This window comes from Saimiri boliviensis, chromosome 2 (assembly GCF_048565385.1).
Source record: "Saimiri boliviensis isolate mSaiBol1 chromosome 2, mSaiBol1.pri, whole genome shotgun sequence".
NCBI classification, from domain to species: Eukaryota; Metazoa; Chordata; class Mammalia; order Primates; family Cebidae; genus Saimiri; species Saimiri boliviensis.
Window position 1 is genome coordinate 180,086,184 of NC_133450.1, and position 22,168 is coordinate 180,108,351.

The 22,168-nt window shown below is 42.1% G+C and overlaps 1 protein-coding gene across 3 annotated transcripts in view; it reads left to right on the forward strand.

The window, feature by feature from the left end:
• Positions 1 to 21,936, forward strand: part of TEK (TEK receptor tyrosine kinase) — a 115,718-nt gene extending 93,782 nt beyond the window's left edge. For 2 of the 3 annotated variants that reach the window (XM_074394951.1, XM_003939718.4), the window contains 11 exons: positions 541 to 840; positions 2,633 to 2,787; positions 4,302 to 4,512; positions 6,861 to 6,971; positions 10,617 to 10,807; positions 11,416 to 11,529; positions 12,885 to 12,955; positions 13,959 to 13,999; positions 15,433 to 15,529; positions 17,366 to 17,465; positions 18,301 to 21,936. In XM_074394951.1, coding sequence (XP_074251052.1) covers positions 541 to 840; positions 2,633 to 2,787; positions 4,302 to 4,512; positions 6,861 to 6,971; positions 10,617 to 10,807; positions 11,416 to 11,529; positions 12,885 to 12,955; positions 13,959 to 13,999; positions 15,433 to 15,529; positions 17,366 to 17,465; positions 18,301 to 18,375 — 1,466 coding nt within the window. In that variant the 3' untranslated portion in view covers positions 18,376 to 21,936. The remainder of the gene's footprint in view (positions 1 to 540; positions 841 to 2,632; positions 2,788 to 4,301; positions 4,513 to 6,860; positions 6,972 to 10,616; positions 10,808 to 11,415; positions 11,530 to 12,884; positions 12,956 to 13,958; positions 14,000 to 15,432; positions 15,530 to 17,365; positions 17,466 to 18,300) is intronic. The other variant, XM_010350420.3, reaches the window with a different exon arrangement.
• Positions 21,937 to 22,168: the final 232 nt, after the last annotated feature.

The following is a 22,168-nucleotide window of genomic DNA, read 5'->3' on the forward strand; positions in this document are numbered from 1 at the left end:
ATGATGGTTTCCAGGTTCCTCCATGTCTGCACAAAGGACACGAACTCATCGTTTTTGATGGCTGCATAGTATTCCATGGTGTATGTGTGTCATATTTTCCCTGTCCAGTCTATCATCGATGGGCATTTAGGTTGGTTCCAAGTCTTTGCTATTGTAAACAGTGCTGCAGTGAACATTCGTGTGCACGTGTCCTTATAGTATAACGATTTATAATCCTCTGGACATATACCCAGTAATGGCATTGCAGGGTCAAATGGAATTTCTGTTTCTGGGTCCTTGAGGAATCGCCACACAGGGAATGACAGAATGTTTAAGGCCTTTGCTTAGTGTCAAGATGACAGTAGGTGATATGAGTGTTGCCATTTCCTTGTGCCACTCTTTCAAGTCTTCATGGAGTCCAGTAGCCACTGCCAGTTGATTGGGATACCATCTGAGAAAACATCTGTTTGCCTTTCACGGTGTATGAGCTGACGTGAACCCTATCTCAAAAGCATAATGGTAGTGTATCTTCAGTGAATCTTTTTTCTTTTTAATTTCTAGTTCTTCCTCCTCAACCAGAAAAAATCAAGATTTCCAACATCACACACTCCTCTGCTGTAATTTCTTGGACAATATTGGATGGCTATTCTATTTCTTCTATTACTATCCGTTACAAGGTTCAAGGCAAGAACGAAGACCAGCACATTGATGTGAAGATAAAGAATGCCACCATCACTCAGTATCAGCTCAAGGGCCTAGAGCCTCAAACAGCTTACCATGTGGACATTTTCGCAGAGAACAACATTGGGTCAAGCAAGCCAGCCTTTTCTCATGAACTGGTGACCCTCCCAGAATCCCCAGGTTGGTGGAATGGACAGGTGTTTACATAGGATTACCGTGCAGCCCTGTAGGCAGCTGGTTTATCAGGACAGGTCTGTGGCATGAAAACCTATGAAAGGTCGGTGGTTGAATGGACAGGTATTTATTTACAGAGAGGTCCTTAATATCAAATGCCTCCAAGAGAGACCCCTGTTGGTTCATTTTCTGTTATTAAATAGATCAGTCTATCAGCATACCCCATCCGGCAATCTAAGCAGAAAGCTCTGAGGAATATGAACTTTAATTCCGAGGAGAAAGAAGAATGTGGGAGCCGCTTATAGAAGGCAGGCTGAGCAAGAGCTTCAGGGGAAGGCTCCAGGAACCATGTTCCATTCTTCCTCAGACACTCCTCTTTTAGCTTGGATGACGCTGTGCAATTCTGAGTTTTCTTCTACTTTATTGATGTAGGTTATTAGGTCTCCATGTCCACCATTAACCCCAACCCCAGAAATAGTTTGCGCTTTGAGTTAGAGATCCTCTCAGAATGCCATACTGTGCCCAGCGTTTGTGACTGATAAAATTTGTTGAGTGTAATTAAGTGAACAAAGGCCCCATGAGGGTGGAGCTGCAGCAGGAGGACTGACTTCCAGTCTGTGCCGAGGCGCCTCCCAGATCTCTGTGTTGTGTACAATGTGTGCTAGAGAATGTGGATGGAGACATGTTAGAGGCAAGTTTTGAAAATTTATGATTTGGATTACAGTCTATGTTTACAGAAAATGCTGTAACTAAATCTAAAAACTTCTTGGTCTGTTGGAGGATTACTTAGACCTTAAGAAACAAAATCAAACAAGTCGCTTTAGCAGTGCTGATTCTTTGAAACATTTTTGAAATGCTCAAGAAATGAAGAGTCTGCTCAACAGAGAAAATCATGGTTTTCAGGTCACACTCTTAGCGAATGCTCCAATTTTGTGATAACTTGTGTTTTGGTAAAATGTAACTTCCTAAATTCAAGCTATACATAAAATACCAAGAGAAAAATTTTAAAATATGACAAAACCAAAAATTCTCATCATTCTAGACATCTCTGTATCTGTACATATATAGAGATAGAAGGAAAGATAAATGAGAAGGGAGGGGCACTTTTAAGAAGATGGGATCATGTGCTGTGTGCTAATACTAATAAACATATATGGAGTTTAATTTTACTTGAATTTAAGTAAGAGAAAGAAGTAGAGAGATTAGACCACAGTCTTCATAATTTATTTTGAACTAAGCCCTACATTTAGTGTTTTTGCTTCTGTCTTTTCCTGTCTTCCTCCTTCCCTTCCTCCCTCTTTTTTTTCTATTGGTATCCTTAGGTTTTCTTCATTAACTCTTTAAAATGAGAAAAACAAAACAAAATATCTGATAGACTCTAAGCTCTTGGCATAGTCGAACTTTAAAACATTTCTAGGTGGGGAAACTGAGGTTTAGGGAGGTTTAGTCATTCTCCCTTTTATTCGGTATTGTTCATCTGCTTGGGATCTTACTTGGAAATGAAAGTTGAGCAAATGATAACTGATGATTAGCACACTGCCAATTGTAACAGCACTTTTGCACATGGTTTTTGTTTTTTTTTGTTTTTTTTTTTTTAAGGTCTTGTAACAACCCTGTGAGTCAGACTCATCTCCACTGAGTTTTAGAATATAAATGAGTAGCCTGAGGTCATGGAGTGATTAGGTGACGGGGTTAGGCCGTTCAGTTCCTGTTACACTGTGTCTTCTCCCAAAGACGGTGATGGTCTGTTGCTCTATGTAAACTAACCTACCTGCTTCACCTCTGTCTTTCTGCACAGCACCAGCGGACCTCAGCGGGGGGAAGATGCTGCTTATAGCCATCCTTGGCTCTGCAGGAATGACCTGCCTGACTGTGCTGTTGGCCTTTCTGATCATGTTGCAACTGAAGAGGGCAAATGTCCAAAGGAGAATGGCCCAAGCCTTCCAAAACGTGGTAGTGTTGCATCTTCCTACTAGCTAGCTAATAAGGGCAAGTCCAAGTACAGGCAGGACCTTCACTTTAAAGATACGGACCAGGAAATTTACTTGTAAAGCAAATGTTTGCCTTAGGCAAGTCTCATCTTCTTTTTGGCTTCCGTTATAAAATTGAAGACAAAAAGTATGAATATAATTTCTTATCCATACCGGAAGAATTTTAAGAGTAAAAAGGGTGCTCTTAGTAAATTTTGCAGGAAACCAGGTATGCCCCTGCCTGCTGAAATGAGATGTATGGTCATCCTAATAATAAGTCCCCAGAGAGGATACCTTACAGTAGAATGAATTGAACATTTTTGGTAAGGATTGACATGGGGGTAACCAGACCTCAATGAGATAAGTAATCATGTATTATATTAGACAGGTTTTTCCCCCATTTGCCTATTTCTGGTTCCCATTTCTTTCTAATAACTCCCTCAATCTTATCACCTCTCAAATGTGTAAGAATTGTATATATGTGTGTGTGTCTCCCATTCCTGTGTACCCTCCGCCTTATGTCAGGGTTCCTGGCACTTGGGGCTGCCTTATTTTTTTTTTTCATCTAGAAATTCTAACCAGTAGCAAAGGCCTATAAAATCACACTTCACCAAGAGGCATCTTATTTGAGTTCTTTCGGTATACTAAAGCCTGAAAATTTGTCTAGTTTGTGGGTTCAGGCCCTGTAAAATTAATTTGAAGCAGACTATATCAATTCTGTATATAATGCATTGAGTGCAACGACTCAAGTGAGGCTTACCCTATGTGCCTATTTCCAAGATTCCCTTCCATGGAGGACGAGGAACTTCGCCATCTGACTCCATGCCGGAGCTGGCTCAACTCAGGCTGTCCCTGGAGTGGGGGAGGGGGGGGCGGCAAGGGGGTTGGGAGTGCTAGAGCCTGTCAAAATGCCAGTGCTTTTTCAAGGGAGCACTAGCAGCTATTTGAAGTCAGGAGAAAGAGATACTGTGTTGGGTTCGGCTCTAAGCTTCAGTCATCCTGTGGCCAGAGTGGACTTAGAGATTCTCAGCCTTGGGACAAGAAAAAGGGAAAGAGTGTGCACTAAAAATAGACTAGGATCAAGATAATGCTAAGAAAGCTTTCACTGAGGCACATCCTCTGGCAGCCCCACATGGGATCGCCAAGCTAGTCTCCAAGCCAGAACTGAACACGTGTTCATTTCACAGCCCTGTGGGGAACTCACATACAACTAACGCAAGGATGGCAAACATGTGGCCTATGTACTGTGACTCTGTCCTCCCTCACCCTTTACAGACATTGCTAATCAAGGAGCCTTTCCGGGGAGGCCTCTGGCTTATCAGGCCTGTCCTGAAAACCCATTTCCCTTTCCAGCCTAGAATTAGACTATTTCTTTGTTCATCTGATGTGGATACCAACCAGAAGACATTATGCCCCTTTGAATTTATGAAAAATCCTGACATAAAATGATTATTAACATTTTAAACATTTAATGATTAAAAACAACTGTTTTGCCAGAGGGAAGAACCCGCTGTGCAGTTCAGCTCAGGAACTCTGGCCCTCAACAGGAAGGTCAAAAGCAACCCAGATCCTAGAATTTATCCAGTGCTTGACTGGAACGACATCAAATTTCAAGATGTGATCGGGGAGGGCAATTTTGGACAAGTTCTTAAGGCGCGGATCAAGAAGGATGGGTTACGGATGGATGCTGCCATCAAGAGAATGAAAGGTCAGTGGCTGATCAGATAGAGTCAGCATTGCATGAGGGTGTGGAGAAAACTTGATTTCCTGCTGATTATTTCCTCTATGGTCTTACATTCTTTAAACTAAACATTGGCATGGTATCAGATATAGCTGTTAAGTACATCTGAAGAGTATACTTCCTTTGAGGTTGAGCCCATGATAGCCAGGATATAAATACAAAGGCAGGAGCCATTTAGATATCCCTGTCTTGATTCATTGGGATGTGACACTGTAGATTCTTGGTCATATACGGCGAACTTTTGGGGAGCGTAATTGTTTCTCTTAATGTAGTGCTTCTCACAATTAGTGTGCATCAAAATCACCTGGAAGGCTTGTTTACAAACAGACTGTTGGGCCCTACCTCACAATTTCCAACTTAGTCAGTCTGAAAAGGGCCAGAGAATCTGCATTTCTCATTAGTTTTCCAGTGATGCTATCTTGTGGGTTTGGGGACCACATTTTGCAAACCACAGTCTACGTAGGTTAACTGTATGTAAATTCCTGGGGACACTGTTAGAAATGTATCCACTTGGGCTTCTTCCACTCCCGGTTTGACTACATCTGAATTTCTTGGGTAGCATAAGAAAATCTGTGTTCTTAAACGGCTTTCTCAGTGGTTCCTCTGTACACTCAAGTTTGCAGAGAAAACCACTGATTTAAGGTCATAAGAACTAAATCTTTTCCAGCTTTGTTCATCTCAAGACTGTTTGGTACCTACCCGTCTAATAATATTTGGTAATAAATATCTTCAGAGAAAGCAGAATGACTAGTTCATGGGCAAATTAGCTAGCTCTCTTCCCTTATGTGTGAAACAGCAGTTTGTGTAAGACTTGACTGTGAGGCTACACTATTGCTTTTATAGAATACAGGCTTGGCATGTGGTGCATTAAATCACAGAATGTGATGAGCTAGCTATTACCATTGTGCAGCTCTGTCTTAACAGCTCTGTAAGGATGCTGGCAGATTTTTCTTTTTCTGGACGCAATATTGAGCCTGTGAATTAACTCTAAATCTTATTAAATCATCTCTGCTTTCTGCATTGTTAAGAACAAAACAAAATATTATCTGTGATTAGAAACAGCGATATATTTCTTTAAAAACAATATAAACTACTTGCAAAACAGCCAGAAGTCCCTTTTCTGTTTTGCTACTTTAGTCACAGGGAGGCTTGGGGACCAGTGAGGATAGTGAGAGGAGAGGGGTGTAGAATCTTCAGAAGGCAGTTTTTGTTGGGATCTGATGTGAGCCTGATCTGTCTTGTGCCCATATGAAGAGGGAAAGTAGCTTAATAAGGCACCAGGGCAGAGAAATCCTGCAGGTGAAGCTCTGCATCCAAAGAAGGGCAGTTGCTGAAGTAAGCAGACAACCTCCGTATAAAGAACTTCTTTAAAAAATTATTCCCAAGGTATTGACCCTCAGTGAGGTCTGTGTAGTATGAACAGAGCACCTGACTTATGGGTACCATTAGCCCCTCCTGAGACAATTGTCACAGTTTCTAAGCATGATCAGGCATGTCCATGGCCATGAGCACCCCACTCCTACCCTTGCCACCAATGTTGTTTTTTAAAAAACAGTATAGCTCATTGTCCCTGACTCAAGACTGATAAGTTTATGTACCAACCAATAGCGTTCTCTTCAGTCTGGTTCCTGGTGATTTCTCCCTCTGGTCAGAGTACCAGTGGAGAGACAAGGCAAAAGGAATGGAAGCAGATGCAACTCAGTTTCCTGATTCCCATGCAACTTCCACAAAATACCATTTGGATTTGATTTTTTTTTTAGCTCAATTAACCAGATTGAGACTGGTTTGTAAAAAATAAGTTATAATCAATGAATAAAGATGCATGCATTGTTGGTGATGTTTCATGGAAACGTTGGTTCTATTCCTTAGTTGTCTCTGGATGGTAGATTTAGCTGGAAGAGCTAACGTCTAAAAGATGGTACAGCTCCACCTCTACCAAGCCATTTACCTGAGGATCTGGGGGCTTAAACAAGAAAACTTTAGAGTACTGGTCCTCATCCAGGGATGGTTTTGCCTCTGGGAGCATTTGGTAATATCTGGGTACATTTTTGATTGCCTGTCGGCATCTAGTGGGTAGAGGGCAAGATGGCTGCAAAACATCCTACCATGCACAGGACAGTCCCCCTCAAAAAGAATGATCATCCCAGTATCAATAGTTCCAAGGCTGCCGAGAAACTCTGCTTTAGAGCAGTCTCTTTGGTTGTATACAGTTGATGGTGACTGAGGATTCCTGAAGGTTCTGGGGGGCAGGATGGGACACCTGATTCTGAAAGGGTGTGACAAGAAAGAACCACAACTTTTGACTTTCTTCCCAGAATACGCCTCTAAAGATGATCACAGGGACTTTGCAGGAGAGCTGGAAGTCCTTTGTAAACTTGGACACCATCCAAACATCATCAATCTCTTAGGAGCATGTGAACATCGAGGTGAGATGCTCTTTTCCTGCCAGATTTTTTTTTTTTATAAAACAGATATATTTCATACTGAAATAAGGAAAGATAATGATCTTAAGAATGTTGCTTATTTTTTAAAAGTTGCATATTCTATCTGAATGTCTCTCTAGTCCCATTTATAGATTGTGCTGTGGTTTGCCATCTTTTTGGAGGTAGGTGCCGAGGCTGGACTATTTAGCCTCTGATGTGGTTCAGACATTACTGCCCAAAGGCATTCATGGCTCCTACCTGCCCCATCCTTGGTTATCCAGAGGTTTTCTCAACTACCACCACTACTAAAGTATAGTAGGGGAGCCCCCGCCATCAGTTTCTTCTTAATTCCCTATCTTTACATTTTTCCTGGAAACCCAAGGACGAGTATTCTCGTCTGAATGTTAAAAGCCACGAATGCCAGCAATCTACTGAAATATGAAAACTGAGGATGCTTAGATTTTAAAAATAATTATAATAAGCTCTCATGAGGTAGTGCTTTGTTTTTATTGAGTGCTTTCATGTACAATTACTATGGAGCTTTACATCTATCCTATGTTGCCCATGCCTTTAAAGTTAAATTTGTTATTAATTCAAATGTTTATTGAGCATTTTCTATTGTAATGTGTGTAATTAGTGGTGAGGGAGTAGGTAACAGCAAAAATCTATGGGTTTACCTCTGCAAAGCTGCATGGCCTTGTAGTTCTGAATTTGTGCTTAAACTTCATTTCTCATGGAAAACTTTGCTCCCACAAAAAGCTCCATGCAGTAATTATTTTACAAACTTGACAGCCTCTTGTTGACTTTGCAGGACAAACAGTAACAATAGAAGAGACTACTTCCCTTTCCTCAATTTATGATACCAAAAATACTGGTGCTTCCAACAATATATCATTCTATGATCCAATAAGGGTGTAATTCTGAAAGCCAGAACATGTCCCTTAGGTTAAATAATGAAGTAATGACATTTATTTTTTGAGCTTCTTCCTGAAAACAATAATCAGCATGGGACAGGAGTATAAATGAAAGTTAAACACCCTCTCCCTCCACACACACACACTGCTGCCCTTGCTGATGGCACTCCCACAAACATGGTGAGTGTTCTTAAAACCTGCCTAACTTTCTGTTCAAACCCCACAAATGACACAGTACAAAAGGGCAAAGATCCTCTGGATACCCAGGGAAAGTAGTGTTATGACAGGAAGCCAAGTGGCAGTGGTGGATAGACTAAACCAATTTTCTGGAAAAAGCCTAAAACCACAAAGAAGACTCTGCTGGGGCTTTAGTGTGTTGACCCCACTGCAGATCTAAGAGAATCCTGGCCATAAGGGATCCAGGCACTTTGCACTAGGAGGAGATAAGAAAAATGGCCAAGTGATCCAGTTGTAAGCTTCATCTTTTGTTTTATTCTGGAGACAATCAAATCTTGAGGTTATGTTTACCTCATTTAGTTACAATTGGTCTTTTCGGAGAGAATAAACTACAAATATTAATGCAGCTTGCTTAGTGGGGGAAAAATGTAACAACAAAAATATATCCCTTAAAATTTTGCTCTGTCATTAGCACAGTTAGTTGGCTCTTAAAATTTTAAGATAAATTATTTGTACATATTTATGAATATATGGTATATAAATATTTATTAGTAAATTAATACATTTTAAATTATTTTAGAATAATTCAGTAAAGATATGAGAAAGCACATTTATTCCATAATTTAGGTCTAACTTTCCTTATAGTACAACTGGATACCATAGCAGATTTCTTTTTTTACTAGAGTTTTGATTTCTTAGAATATATTTCAGGCTTTTTTTTTTCCTTTTTTTTTTCCGTTCTTGTTTTGAGACAGGGTCCCACTCTGTTGCCCAGTCTGGAGTGGCACAATCTGGGCTCACTGCAACCTCCCTTTCCCTAAGCTCAAGCAGGCCTCCCACTTCAGCCTCCTAAGTACTCCCAAGGAGCTGGGACTACAGGGACATACCACCATGCTTGGCTAATTTTTGTTTATTTTAATTTTTTGGTAGAGATTAGGTCTCACTATACTGCCCGGCTGGTCTCAAACTCCTGTGCTCAAGCAACCCTTCTGCCTTGGCCTCCCAGAGTGCTGGGATTACAAGTGTGAGCCACTGCGCGGGGCCTCAACTTCTAATTCATTCAGCATTAAAAAAACATGATTTACCCAAAAAATTCTTCTTTAAAAAACAGTGAAATCACTTTACATTTTAATAGGTGTAAACGTCAGTGTTTTTAGCAAAGCAAACTCCCTTTAAAAAAAAATTTGTGGCCAGGTGCAGTGGCTCATGCCTGTAAGCCCAGCACTTTGGGAGGCAGAGGTGGGCAGATCACCTGAGGTCCGAAGTTTGAGACAGCCTGGCCAACATGGCGAAATCCCGTCTCTACTAAAAATACAAAAATTAGCTGGGCATGGTGGCAGGAGCCTGTAATCCCAACTACTCGGGAGGCTGAGGCAGGAGAATTGCTTGAACCCAGGAGGTAGAGGTTGCAGTGAGCTGAGATCGCACCATTGCATTCTTGGGTGACAAAGCGAAACTCTGTCTCAAAAAAACAAAACAAAACAAAACTTTGTAAGGAGATAATTTATTTTTTAAAAACTCCAAGAAGGCTGGGCGCAGTGGCTCACGCCTATAAACCCAGCACTTTGGGAGGCCGAGGCGGGTGGATCACGAGGTCAAGAGATTGAGACCATCCTGGTTAACATGATGAAACCCCATCTCTACTGAAAATACAAAAATTAGTTGGGCATGGTGGCGTGGCCTGTAGTCTCAGCTACTCGGGAGGCTGAGGCAGGAGAATTTCTTGAACCCAAGAGGCAGAGGATGGGATGAGCCGAGATTGCGCCATTGCACTCCAGCCTGGGTAACAAGAGCGAAACTCTGTCTCAAGAAAAAACAAACAAACAAACAAACAAACAAAAAACTCCAAGAAAGCAAAAGAAACAAAACTAGGCAAATAACTTATTTTAAAAAAAGGAAAAACGATTTGGAACAAAAAAGTGGCAATGGACCATGAGTTTTTCTAGGAACTGTTGTTTTTTCCTAAAAGCTTGAGTTTCGTGGTTTCTTAAAGCAAAATGCAATCTTTGAAACTAACTTCTGCTGGCCAGAAACCCAATCAGCGATATGATGTCTTTGTATGGGTTTTAAGGAGGAGTAGAAGGCAGGAGAGAAAGTTATCTGTTGTGGCTTCTTCCGCATGGTGGATATTCAATTGTTCAAAAATAACAACAACCTCAGGAATAGCTAGAGACAGACTAGAATAACATGCCTGACCCATATTAGCTCCTTGATCAAAATGGAATGCAAATGCAAAGCTGATGTGAAGAAAGCTCTGAGATCTGGAAGAGAGTGCTTTGATTCACTCTACTGTTACTACTGAGTGGATAAAAGCATTTCAGGAAGCCCTCTGTGAGGGTGCACGTTTGGTAGGAATGGAGAGGGGGCGGGAAGGAGCAAAACCAAGAATTCCTGCCCGGCCCCTTTGAGTCTTGCAGGAGGATGTCACTTGTCTTCCTCCTGTCCCTCAGTACTTTTAGACAAAATAGAGTTTATAGGCAGTTCCCACAGCACATCTCTTAAATGTCACAGCTAGTTAGGGCCACTGATGAGTCGATGCTCTCTTCCTTCCCCACAGGTTACTTGTACCTGGCCATTGAGTACGCGCCACATGGAAACCTCCTGGACTTCCTGCGCAAGAGCCGTGTGCTGGAGACGGACCCAGCATTCGCCATTGCCAATAGCACTGCATCCACACTGTCCTCCCAGCAACTTCTCCACTTCGCTGCCGACGTGGCCCGGGGCATGGACTATTTGAGCCAAAAACAGGTTTGTCCAGAGGACCTTGTCTTGGATATCTTTCCACTGGAGTTCCCTCTACAGTCAGTTTCAGTATGTTCGTAGGGTCTGTCAACCTCTCTCCTTTAACTCCTTCTTAAAACCTCCCTCATTTTGGCGGATGAGATTGCGCCACTGCACTCCAGTCTGGGTGACAGAGCAAGACTCCATTTCCAAAAAACAAATAAACAAAAAAAACTCCCTCATTTTAATCTTTGTTAATAGTCCACATATTTAAATAAAAGTCAATATTGAAAATCTAGCGATTTTTATAATATGTATTTGGTGAGGTACCTTAAGGTCTCTTAGCCTGGTTTGCCTCTAAATAGTTTACAATAACAGAGACATACTACATTACAGCTGGAGGATTTAACAACTTGTGTTTTTTATTTGTTCCTTTTCTGAAATTCTTCTGCGAAGATGCGGTGTGTCATTTGGCAGAATCCATTACCAGGGAATTTTGGAGGGGAACTTTAAAGGAACTGGATTGTGACTTTTTAAAATCCTTTTTTACACTATTGTTTTCTTCCCCATTCCCCAGTTTTCAGCCCCGGGGCTTTCATGATGCTGAATATACATAATGTTTTCAAAACTTTCAGTTTATCCACAGGGATCTGGCTGCCAGGAACATTTTAGTTGGTGAAAACTATATAGCAAAAATAGCTGATTTTGGATTGTCCCGAGGTCAAGAAGTGTATGTGAAAAAGACAATGGTAAGTCCAGGACGCGGACACTGATCGCATCCTCTTGGAGGCTCTCCCCGCTCTCCTGATGTCACTTCTGAGACTGTCAGTGCTCTGTGGTGACTGAAGCACGTAACTGTGTGTCCCAGTAGATATTGTGTGCCCTGGGAAGCATCGTTTCTAAATGATTGCAGGGTCTGCATTACTAATGAAGAAGGCACTGTCACATGTGACCAAGTGATTGAACATTCAAGCCTAATGGTTTGGGGTCTTGGTTCTATCCAGTTCAGACCCCCAGGCATGTCACTCGGAAAGCTCTGAGGAGCTTACGCAATCCCCTTTCATTCACAGGAGACATAGCAAGGAAAAAAATTAATATATTTTCAAAGAATCAAATACACTAAATGGTTTCTAAATCACCAGGAACCTGTATAGAGAAATTCATAACTTCCACAAGCTCGTTAAGATTTCTCTCTTCACTGAAACTTATTCAAACAAAATCAGCCCAAACAAAATCCACTCTTTCAAGCAGTAATATTTTAAGTACAAGATTGTAGGAGAACCTAACCATATAGTCTCAGAGGAAGAGAGATACTCATTCTCCTTTCGGCGTCCAGTCTAGAATCCTACTAGTGGTCCTAGAAGGACCACATCCCTGCATGTTAGAGCTGTGTGGATGAAACATCAACACCCCGTTTTCCTGGGGTGGGAGAATGCAGGGCTTTAGGGCAGCCTTTCACTGTGTCTGGCAGATCCTCTGGTGGGATGGCTCTCCCTTTCTAGGTCTGATGAACATTACTTGGGCCCAGCTTTCCTGGGATGGCTCCAGTTGTCATGAGATATAGACAGTCTTTATGTTTTTGTGGGCACACCAGATTGTCTCTTAGCAAGGCTCAGATTCCTGTATTTATTCTCAATTCCAGGAGTCCTTTTTTTTTCACCATACTTATTTTAGTTACTGAGAAGATAAAAACAATACTCAAGAGTATTTTGAAAAGGAAATCACCTGTAATTCACCACCTTGGCATCTATGTTTTTTTCATTTTTGACTTACTGCCTTCCGCAGCATGTATCCTTTCACATAGCTCCAACACAGTGAACACAATCATTCTGGATCCTGCCATTCTCTTTTCTGTTGAGAGTATGAAGTGGGGTCCCCTTGAGTCTTGGAAAATTGCTGAACCCCTGAAGATAAGTAGGACTTACACTCTTTGCATGTTTTGAAATTTGAAAACACATATGCAGCTGGGGCGTACACAAAGCAGTGATTTCTGAGTCTGTCTATGAGGTTCCCCGTGGGTTTGGTGGAGCCGCGGCTCAGGCAGGCTGAGAGCCTCATAAAGACTCTGTCCCACTTAAGTGACATCTCACTTTGTTCTCTCCAGGGAAGGCTCCCGGTGCGCTGGATGGCGATTGAGTCCCTGAATTACAGCGTGTACACAACCAACAGTGATGTGTGAGTAAGCTTCTTATTGCCAAGGGATTGTTTTTCCTCTCAGAAAAATACACATTTGACAGGGGTTTTAAAAGGAAGCTGGAATGTCCTGTACCTTTCAGGAACAAAGGTAACCGAACGCCCCGGAAATAAATTAACAGAATAAATAAAGCTGCAGAGTAGACAGTTTCCAGAGTGCAGAACCACTGGTGTCAGGTTTTGGGTTTCCTTCTGCAGACTGAAGTTGTGTATTCTGCACGTGCTTCAAGTTGTGAATTCTTGGACTCAACAGGAAGAAAGGACATACTGGCCTTCCTGTGGCTCCTCTCCCAGACCTAGATCAGAGGAAGCAGCCCAGAATAGCTGGTGGGGACAGAAGTAAGGTCAGACAGTGGGGATCGTCTCTGCTGGCAGCCTGCAGTGATGCATCAGCAGGTGGCGGTAGAAGGAAAGATTGGCTTGAGATTTAGGCCTTCTTGCCTTGTATCCCATTTCCAGGAGGAAAAACCAAGGTCCCAAAGGTAGTGGTGATTTGTCCAAGGGGTTTTGCTAATGCCAGGGAACGAGGAGGGAGCAGGCAACTGCTCCATTCTCGCTGTGTGCCAGGTGTTTTTTGTTTTTCTCTGAATAACTCTGAGGCAGGGATTATTGTCCCCACTTTTGGAAGAATACACTAAGAGGTCCAGCAACTTTTTCCAGGTCACAGAAGTATTGGGCAGCAGAGATGTGATTTAACTCAGTTCTGTGAAGATCCGAAACACATTTGTTTTGGACTGTACCACCTTTTAGCCTCTAGTTAAAGTGATCGGGGGGCTCTGGCAAAGTGAACACTGTTTCTTGGTTGTAACCCTTCCATTGAGCTAGGAGGGGAGAAACCCGCGCTGCGTGCAAGGCCCTGTCCTAGGATGTAGACATTTAACATTTCCTTTTCTCAGAAAAGGTGGGTCTCCCTGGCTCTTAGGGCAGGAAAATGAGTGGTGACTCTGTTTGCTGACTGTTGGTTTTACACTTATCCCTCCTGCAGATGGTCCTACGGTGTGTTACTATGGGAGATCGTTAGCTTAGGTGAGTATCTCTGTTTATCTACCAGGCAAGACCCTAGGCCAGGCGTCCCCAAACTTTTTACACAGGGGACCAGTTCACTGTCCCTCAGACCATTGGAGGGCCGCCACATACTGTGCTTCTCTCACTGACCACCAATGAAAGAGGTGCCCCTTCCTGAAGTGCGGCGGGGGGCCGGATAAATGGCCTCAGGGGGCTGCACGCGGCCCCACGGGCCGTAGTTTGGGGACGCCTGCCCTAGGCAAAGGGAGTGGATGCCTCTAGCCCACCCTTGCCGCATAATTCACCATTTGTATTGGTTCTGCCAGCTGCGACTTGAAAACAGAAACATAGTGTATTTATTCCCACATTTTTCTTTTTAAAAGCCCATACCTAATGTCATATATAACACTAATGACCTAGAGGCCATGAACTTCGCTATACATTAATTGGCTCTGCTTGTACAAGATGCCAAGTTAACCTCTAAAACTTTTAGATTGTGCAGCTATTAAAGACACATTTTTGAAGGCCATTTAATAGCATGTAAAAATATACATGCCAGAAAATATGTAACAATTTCATATATCTCTGATCCTGATTTTATTATTATTGCATATTTTTTAAAAAATGAAAGGCACTACATGGAAAGGTAATAAAATTAATTTTATTCTCCATGCTTTTTAATGTGGCACATATACACCATGGAATACTAGGCAGCCATAAAAAAAAGAATGAGTTCATGACCTTGCAGGGACATGGATGATGCTGGAAACCATCATCCTCAGTGAACTAACACAGGAACAGGAAACCGAACATACATGTTCTCACTCATAAGTGAGAGTTGAACAATGAGAACACATGGACACAGGGAGGGGAACATCACACACCGGGTCCTGTCAGGAGGTGAGGGGAAAGGGGAAGGAGAGCATTAGGACAAATACCTAATGCATGTGGGGCTTACAACCTAGATGACGTGTTGATGGTGCAGCAAACCACCATGGCACATGTATACCTATGTAACAAACCTGCATGTTCTGCACCTGTATCCTGGAACTTAATACTTAAAAAAATTCTACAATAAACATGTGTTGCTTCTATAATTAAAACGGTACAGTAACTATAATTGATAAAATATGAAATATCAAACTGTGGACTTCCAATCAGAAAAAAAGGTTAATCTGACTGGTAAAATAGATGTGCTCTGTGGGGAGACTTAGGGAAGAGAACCGGCACTAGGGTGGTTCCTTCACCTGAAGCAATGATCATGCTTTGGCATAGTCTGTAGTTTAAGTCCAGCTTTGATGTGTGGTGGGTTTGCCAAAGGAGGCATGCAGGATGCTGGCCCTCCCTTCATTTACCGTGTCTTCCTCCTGGCCTCTAAGCTTTCGAACCCCGGGATGGGGAAGCATTGATTTTAATGCCAGAGAGGACTTAGAGTGACACTGTTTGTCTTCCAGGAGGTACACCCTACTGCGGGATGACTTGTGCAGAACTCTACGAGAAGCTGCCCCAGGGCTACAGACTGGAGAAGCCCCTGAACTGTGATGACGAGGTGTAAGTCAGGCCTCATCCTGGGGCTGTTTTATCTTATCTTCCCCTTGTGTGTTTCTGGGGCCAGCTGGCTCTAACAAAGTCAACTGGTATATACCTATACCAGAGATCCCAAGTGGGTGAATGAAAGGGGGGGGTCCCCAATACTAAGACTGTTAGGTAATACACCAGGAGTATTAGTTTTACAGGCATAGCAGTTTAGGAGGCATTTAATGACTCTTAGGAAGGGCAACAAATGCAGAAAAGTTCTGAAATAAATTCGTGGAATTTTTCATGAATAAATCAATATACGCCACTAATCTTGGTGATAAAGATTTCAAAGCTGTTCATTAAGAAAGGTACATTTTCTTACTTAGAACCTTGCTTCTGCTAAGATTACTTTTCAAAAGTAAGAATTATTCCAAGGGCCAGAACAACGAACTGTAGCGATAGCATCATTCCCAGAACTAGCCGTGGTAGAAGCTAACAGGCATGTTTGAAGACGGCAGGGCTTCAGGTTGAGCAAATAATTCACTGTCTAAATGGGCTACTCTAAGAGTGAGTGAGGGTGTTAATAATCTCACTGGTGCAAAAAGCATGCAGACCATGCTGGAAAACCTGGACAGAGCTGGACCATCACTAGACACAGTCCCTAAAATTCCACCTTTTGAGATTCACTTCATAAGGCATGACAAGAAGTTTTAGTCTTTAAGAAAATTGTTAAAGTATAAGCTCTTCTGGGATCTGTGATACCCTAAACCAATAGCTGACAGCCTTTTTACACGTAAGGTTCCCCTGAGGTATTTGTTCAGTATGTGGACTCTTGAGCCCCACAATCAGTCATTGATTCTGTAAGTCTAGGGCAGGTTCCAGAAATCTGCATTTTAATATCATGAGAAGTTCTGAGCACAGCTGAGAAAGTGCTTGTCTTAGACCAGTGTTTCCCAAGCTATGTTCATGTGTTGTGCAAGATATAAATACGTGCCACAAGGGGAAAGGAGTTAATTGACCACAGAACTCCTTAATTGACCACAGAACTTCTTTCCCCTTGTGGCACGTATTTAAGTTGGGAAACTTTGTATTAAACCTGTTGTGTCTTAGTCATTTTCCGGCTGCTAGAACCAAATACCATAAACCTGGTGGCTTACAAACAACGGAGATGTATTTCTACAGTTCTGAAGGCTAGGAAGTCCAAGAGCAAAGCGCTGGCAGATAAGGTGGCCATGGGCCATCTTTTTGCTGTGTCCTCATGTGGCACAAGGGGCAAAGAGCCTTTGGAAGCCTTTTCTGTGAGGGTGCGAATCCTCTTCATGAGGGCTCTACCTTCATGACCTAATCACCTCCCAAAGGTCCCACCTTCAAACACCATCACATGGTTTCAACACATGATTTTTGGGTAGCATGAACATTCAGTCCATAGCACCTGGTTAAACAGGCTTTGTTTTAAATGAGAGCACTTCGAAAAGTCCTGCCTATTAAAGGGGGATATAACAGGTGGCACTTTACACGTTTGGGCATAGACCCTTTAAGAGACACTAACAGTTTGGAAGATGCTGCATTCCAAGGGAAATGCTGCTCTAGACACATGCCCAGTTCTTTCTAGATGACTGGAATAGCTGAGACCAAGATCCTGCAGAAACGGTACCCAGGGTAGGAACTAAATCTATGGGAGACGAAATAGGACTTGCTTAGGGAGGTGGGAGGCCTAGTATCAACCTCTTAGGTGCTGTACTTTTGTCTTCTGTTGGTTAAGCTTTGTGACCGTGCATTGGGTGGCTTCAGTCTCTTCTCTCTTTTCCCATCAGGCCCAGGACTGAAGCACAGTTATAGAGTTAACCCTTTAATTCTTTGCTTTCAAAGGTATGATCTAATGAGACAATGCTGGCGGGAGAAGCCTTACGAGAGGCCATCATTTGCCCAGATATTGGTGTCCTTAAACAGAATGTTAGAGGAACGAAAGGTGAGTATGAAAGTCAGGCAGGAGATCTTTAATTGGAATTCCCGATGTGGCCAGGGTGGTTTATAAATACAACTGAAGCAGTTGAACATTTTTTTCTTGGCATGGCCTTAAGTATTATAGAAACAAAGGATGCCTCCCACCACGACAACTTTGAAGAAGTTACAATTTTGGGGGGAAATAAGATTTCTATATAAGATACAGTCACACACACACTAGAACAACATACAGAATTAGCTTATTAGAGCTAGAAGGAATTTTAGTCATCTAGCCTGACCCTTTAATTTTGTAGACGAAGAAACAGACTCAGAGGCGGGTAACTTGACCGAGGACACAGAGCAAGTAGACAACAGAGCCCAGCATGCAGGTTGCTATGAGGAGGGTCAGGAATTCAATAAAAATTTCTATAAGTTAGTTGGCTATACCAATCTGGGAATCAAAAGAAAAGTAAAAATAGTTTAAAGATACAGTAATCAAAACCGTAATTCAACTAGAGCTGCAGAAGAGGTCACACAGGGAGATGTGAAGATGAGACACGGACAGAGGCAGGAACGCTAGAGAAGCTGAACACATCAGGAGGTACCAATAGGGTGCCATGAGAAAGGCAGGCTCAGAAACTGAGGCGGGAGTATGACATCTTACTTGCAGAAGGCAAAGAGATGCATTTTAGGAAGAAAGTCATCAAATATAACAGAGGGACTGAGGACAGCAACATGTTGCCCAAGTACTTAGTATCTGAGTTGAAAAAAACTAAGAAAACCAAGGTACTGCTGTAACTGCCACTGGCAGAGGTGGAATCGAGGCAGCCTGTGTCTCTGAACCGTTCTCCTTCTTCCAGACCTACGTGAATACCACGCTTTATGAGAAGTTTACTTATGCAGGAATTGACTGCTCTGCTGAAGAAGCGGCCTAGGACAGAACATCTGTATACCCTCTGTTTCTGATTCACTGGCCTGGGAGACCCTTGACAGCTGCTGGGAAAGCATGCCTCTGCCAAGAGATGTGACATAGAAGTGTACATATGTGCTGTACACCTGGGACCTTCACCACTATAGATCCCCCGCATGGGTCTCTATAGTATGTGCTGACTCTAATAGGACTGTATATACTGTTTTGAGTAAGAATGTGCTGAAATCAGAATGCCTGTTTGTGGTTTCATATGCAATAATATATTTTTTTAAAAATGTGGACTTCATAGGAAGCCGTGAGTACAATTACTATAATGCATAACTCATTGTTGTCTTAGATATTTTGATATTTACCTTTATAATGAATGCTAGTAAATGTTGTGCTGTGTCAAAGTAAAATGTTGTTAATAAACCTAACAGTGACCCTGATAGCACAGGTTAAGTGAGAGAAATATATGAATTCTAACAAGACATAGGTTAATATTTAAGAGACTGAACAATCTAAGTGATATAAATCAGATTCCTCTCTCTCTCTTTCTCAATCTTACTCTCACCTGTAGCAGCCGGTCTCATTTCAGTTAGTCATGTGACAATTCTGTCTTCTGTTTCCACAGCCTGCAAATCAGTCCAGAATGCTAATATCTAAAAACAGACTTAAAGCTTGTTCCTTACAAGCCTAAGAATCTTTAGAGAAGAATATATACGTTTAAGATAAAATAATGGGATTTTCTTTTCTCTGGTAATAGTGACTTGTATATTTTAAGAAATAATGAAAACAGAAAGCCTGGGTGAGATTTGGGAGACATGTGACATTTATATATTGAATTAATATCCCTACATGTATTGCACATTGTAAAAAGTTTTAGTTTTGATGAGTTGCGAGCTTACCTTGTATACTGTAGGCACACTTTGCACTGATATCATGAGTGAATAAATGTCTTGCCTACTCACATCTCATCCAGGAGTGTGTCTCATAGCTGTTGCCACATGTCTTTATTATACTTTAAAGAAATGTGCTTTAAATTGTCCATCCTTAGCACATAGAGTAGTTGGCGAGTATACTTCACCAGATTGAAAATATCTCCTAGAAGTGTTCTACTGTAAAGTTCATTTTCTTGCGATAGGCAGTACACCTTTGGAAGTGTTCCAGTGTGAACCAAGGGCTTACAACTGGAATTCTTTTTAATTGTCACAATGTTAATTAAAGTCCTCACTTAATGTCACTGATAGGTTCGCGGAAACTGCAGTACTATATAATGAAACCAATTTTACCATAGGGTAACTGATAGAAACAAGTTTCTATAGCAAGTTTCATTTCACTTAAGTCAGTTTCCAAGAATCTATTGAAAACATTGAGGACATACCGTAGTTCTACATGCTTCACAAACTTCCATATTCTTGCCATCTTAAAGTTATGTGTTCAGAAATTACAACGAGGCAACTGAATTCAACCTGAACACTATTCACAACAGCATATTCAAGCAAAGACACAGAGCAAAATCAAGGCTGCTCACATAACGTTTAATCAACTAAATGGAAACACGAATGAAAAGCCATTGAAACATAGGTCCAGCATGTCATCAACAAGAGGGCGGACTAAGGTATAAAGTAGATACCAGCCTTTATCTTCCCACACACAGAAATAAAAATAGAGGCAACTATTCACATACCAAAACAGCCCAGAGGGAGTGCAAGGGCCTGATACAGGATCTGCAGCAGTACAGTGGGGCACAATAGAAAAGACTGTGATCACACATAGAAAAGACTGTGATCAGCTTACCTAATGCACCAGGACATGTCTAGGAACAAAGAAGAAAGGTGGAGGCCTTGGGATGAGCCACCCAGCAGAACTACTGTGGTCACCAGTGACCTGCTCTGCAGAGGATACCAGCATCTCTTGCCACTGAGGTGTTAGAGAGCCATTCCCACTGGAAAACCCTAGAAAGGGAAATACAGCTGCACATCCCTAACAACCCCCACCCCTAGAAGTGGCTGCTGTTGAGCCACTTTGAGAGAGGAGCCACTTTTCCTCCTAACCCTCAATCTTGGAGCTGCAGCCACTTCCTAAGAACCCACATGCTCCAGTCTCAGGCTCTGTGGCTGCACTGGGCCTACCCATGTCTCAGACACTGAAGCCACTGCCATAGTAAGCTAGTTTGTACTCTGGGCCCTAGAGCCCATACACTGCACACTGATTCAGCCACATGGATAACTAGGCTCCATCCTAACCCGTGAGCCACCCTCACTCTGTATATACCTGGGCTTCCATTCTTGGTTTCCTGGCTACTTCACAAGCATTTGTAGCTCAGAGCTGCTACTAACATGACAGACAGGGTGTCTGTGCCTCAAGCCACCAGCTCAGCCACAGTAGAGAACCAGGTCCTGACCTAACTCGGGAGCTTCTCCAACACTGTGCTCCCATTCTCAGTTCTACCAGCTGCTCCAGCAGCATCTATGGCTTCCATACTGTTACTCTAGGAGGGATGCCTGTGCCCCAGGCACCAGTGCCATTAATTCTCAGATCTCATAGCGACAGCCCCTCTGCATGTTCTCATGCTTCAGGCCTCAGCTTCATGGCTGCTCCACAGGTACCACTCAAATACTGGTACTATCACCACTGCAAGAGAGCCCATAAGCCAGACCCAGTGCCAAGACAAACCCTGCCCCTCCCCATGACTTTCCTATTGGAGAAAAGAGATCAGAAGGACCTTAGCCATTGTCTCTGAAAACCCCAACAACCCTTTCTGCCACTGTAGATATCCACAGTGTTGACCACTGAGGATCCCTGCCACCTTTGTCAGCACCAATTTCTCCTGACAGAGCTGGTGCCAGAACCACTGCACCTCAGTTAGCAACTGGTCTTTCATTCCACGGAGATGATGGTCTTTCCACAGCAAAACTAGCCGGTGAGTTCTGCAAAAGGTGACTGTTACACCAAATGCACAGATATCAACATAAGCAACAAGAAAAAATCAGACATATCACCAAAAGAGCAAAATAATCCAGTATCTAACCCCAAAGAAATACACAAACTGTCTGATAAAGAATTCAAAGGAATTGTTTTAAGAAAGCTCAGCAAACTTCAAGAGTATTCAGAGAATTCAATAAAATCATGGAAACAGTAAACAATCAAAATGAGAATTTAACAGATTGAAATTATATTTTAAAACCCCAACATTCTGGAGCTGAAAAAAAATGAAAAATGCAATAGACAACATCAGCAACAGAATTGATTCGGCAGAAGAATCTGTGAACTCAGAAATGTGATTTGAAATATGTGGTCATGGGGTGGGGGAGGGGAGGATGAAAAGTAAAGTGTATGGACTTTGTGAGACAGCATCAAAAGAGCACATGTTTGAGTTATAAGAGTTCACGAAGGAGAAGATAGAAAGCTTATTTGGAGAACTAAATAGCATAAAACTTTCCAAATCTGGGGAAAGATAAGTATTTAGGTACAGGAAGGTCAAAAGTCTCTAAACAGATTCAATCCAAATAATGTTACAGCAAGATATATTATAATCAAATTGTTAAAAAAAAAAAAAAAAAAAAAAAAGGGTTTCCTGAAAGCAGCAAGGAAAAAGAGGAGTTCCAATAAGGCTAGCAGCCAATTTCTTAGCTGAAATGTTACAGGCCAGGAGAGAGTGGAATGATATAGTCAAAGTTCTGAATAGAAAGTAATGTCAACCAAGAATCCTGTATCTGGTAAGATTGTCCTTCAGAAATGAATAAATAAAGACTTTCCCAGACAAAAACTGAGGGATTTCATTACCACCGTATCTGACATGCTAAAGGGAGTTC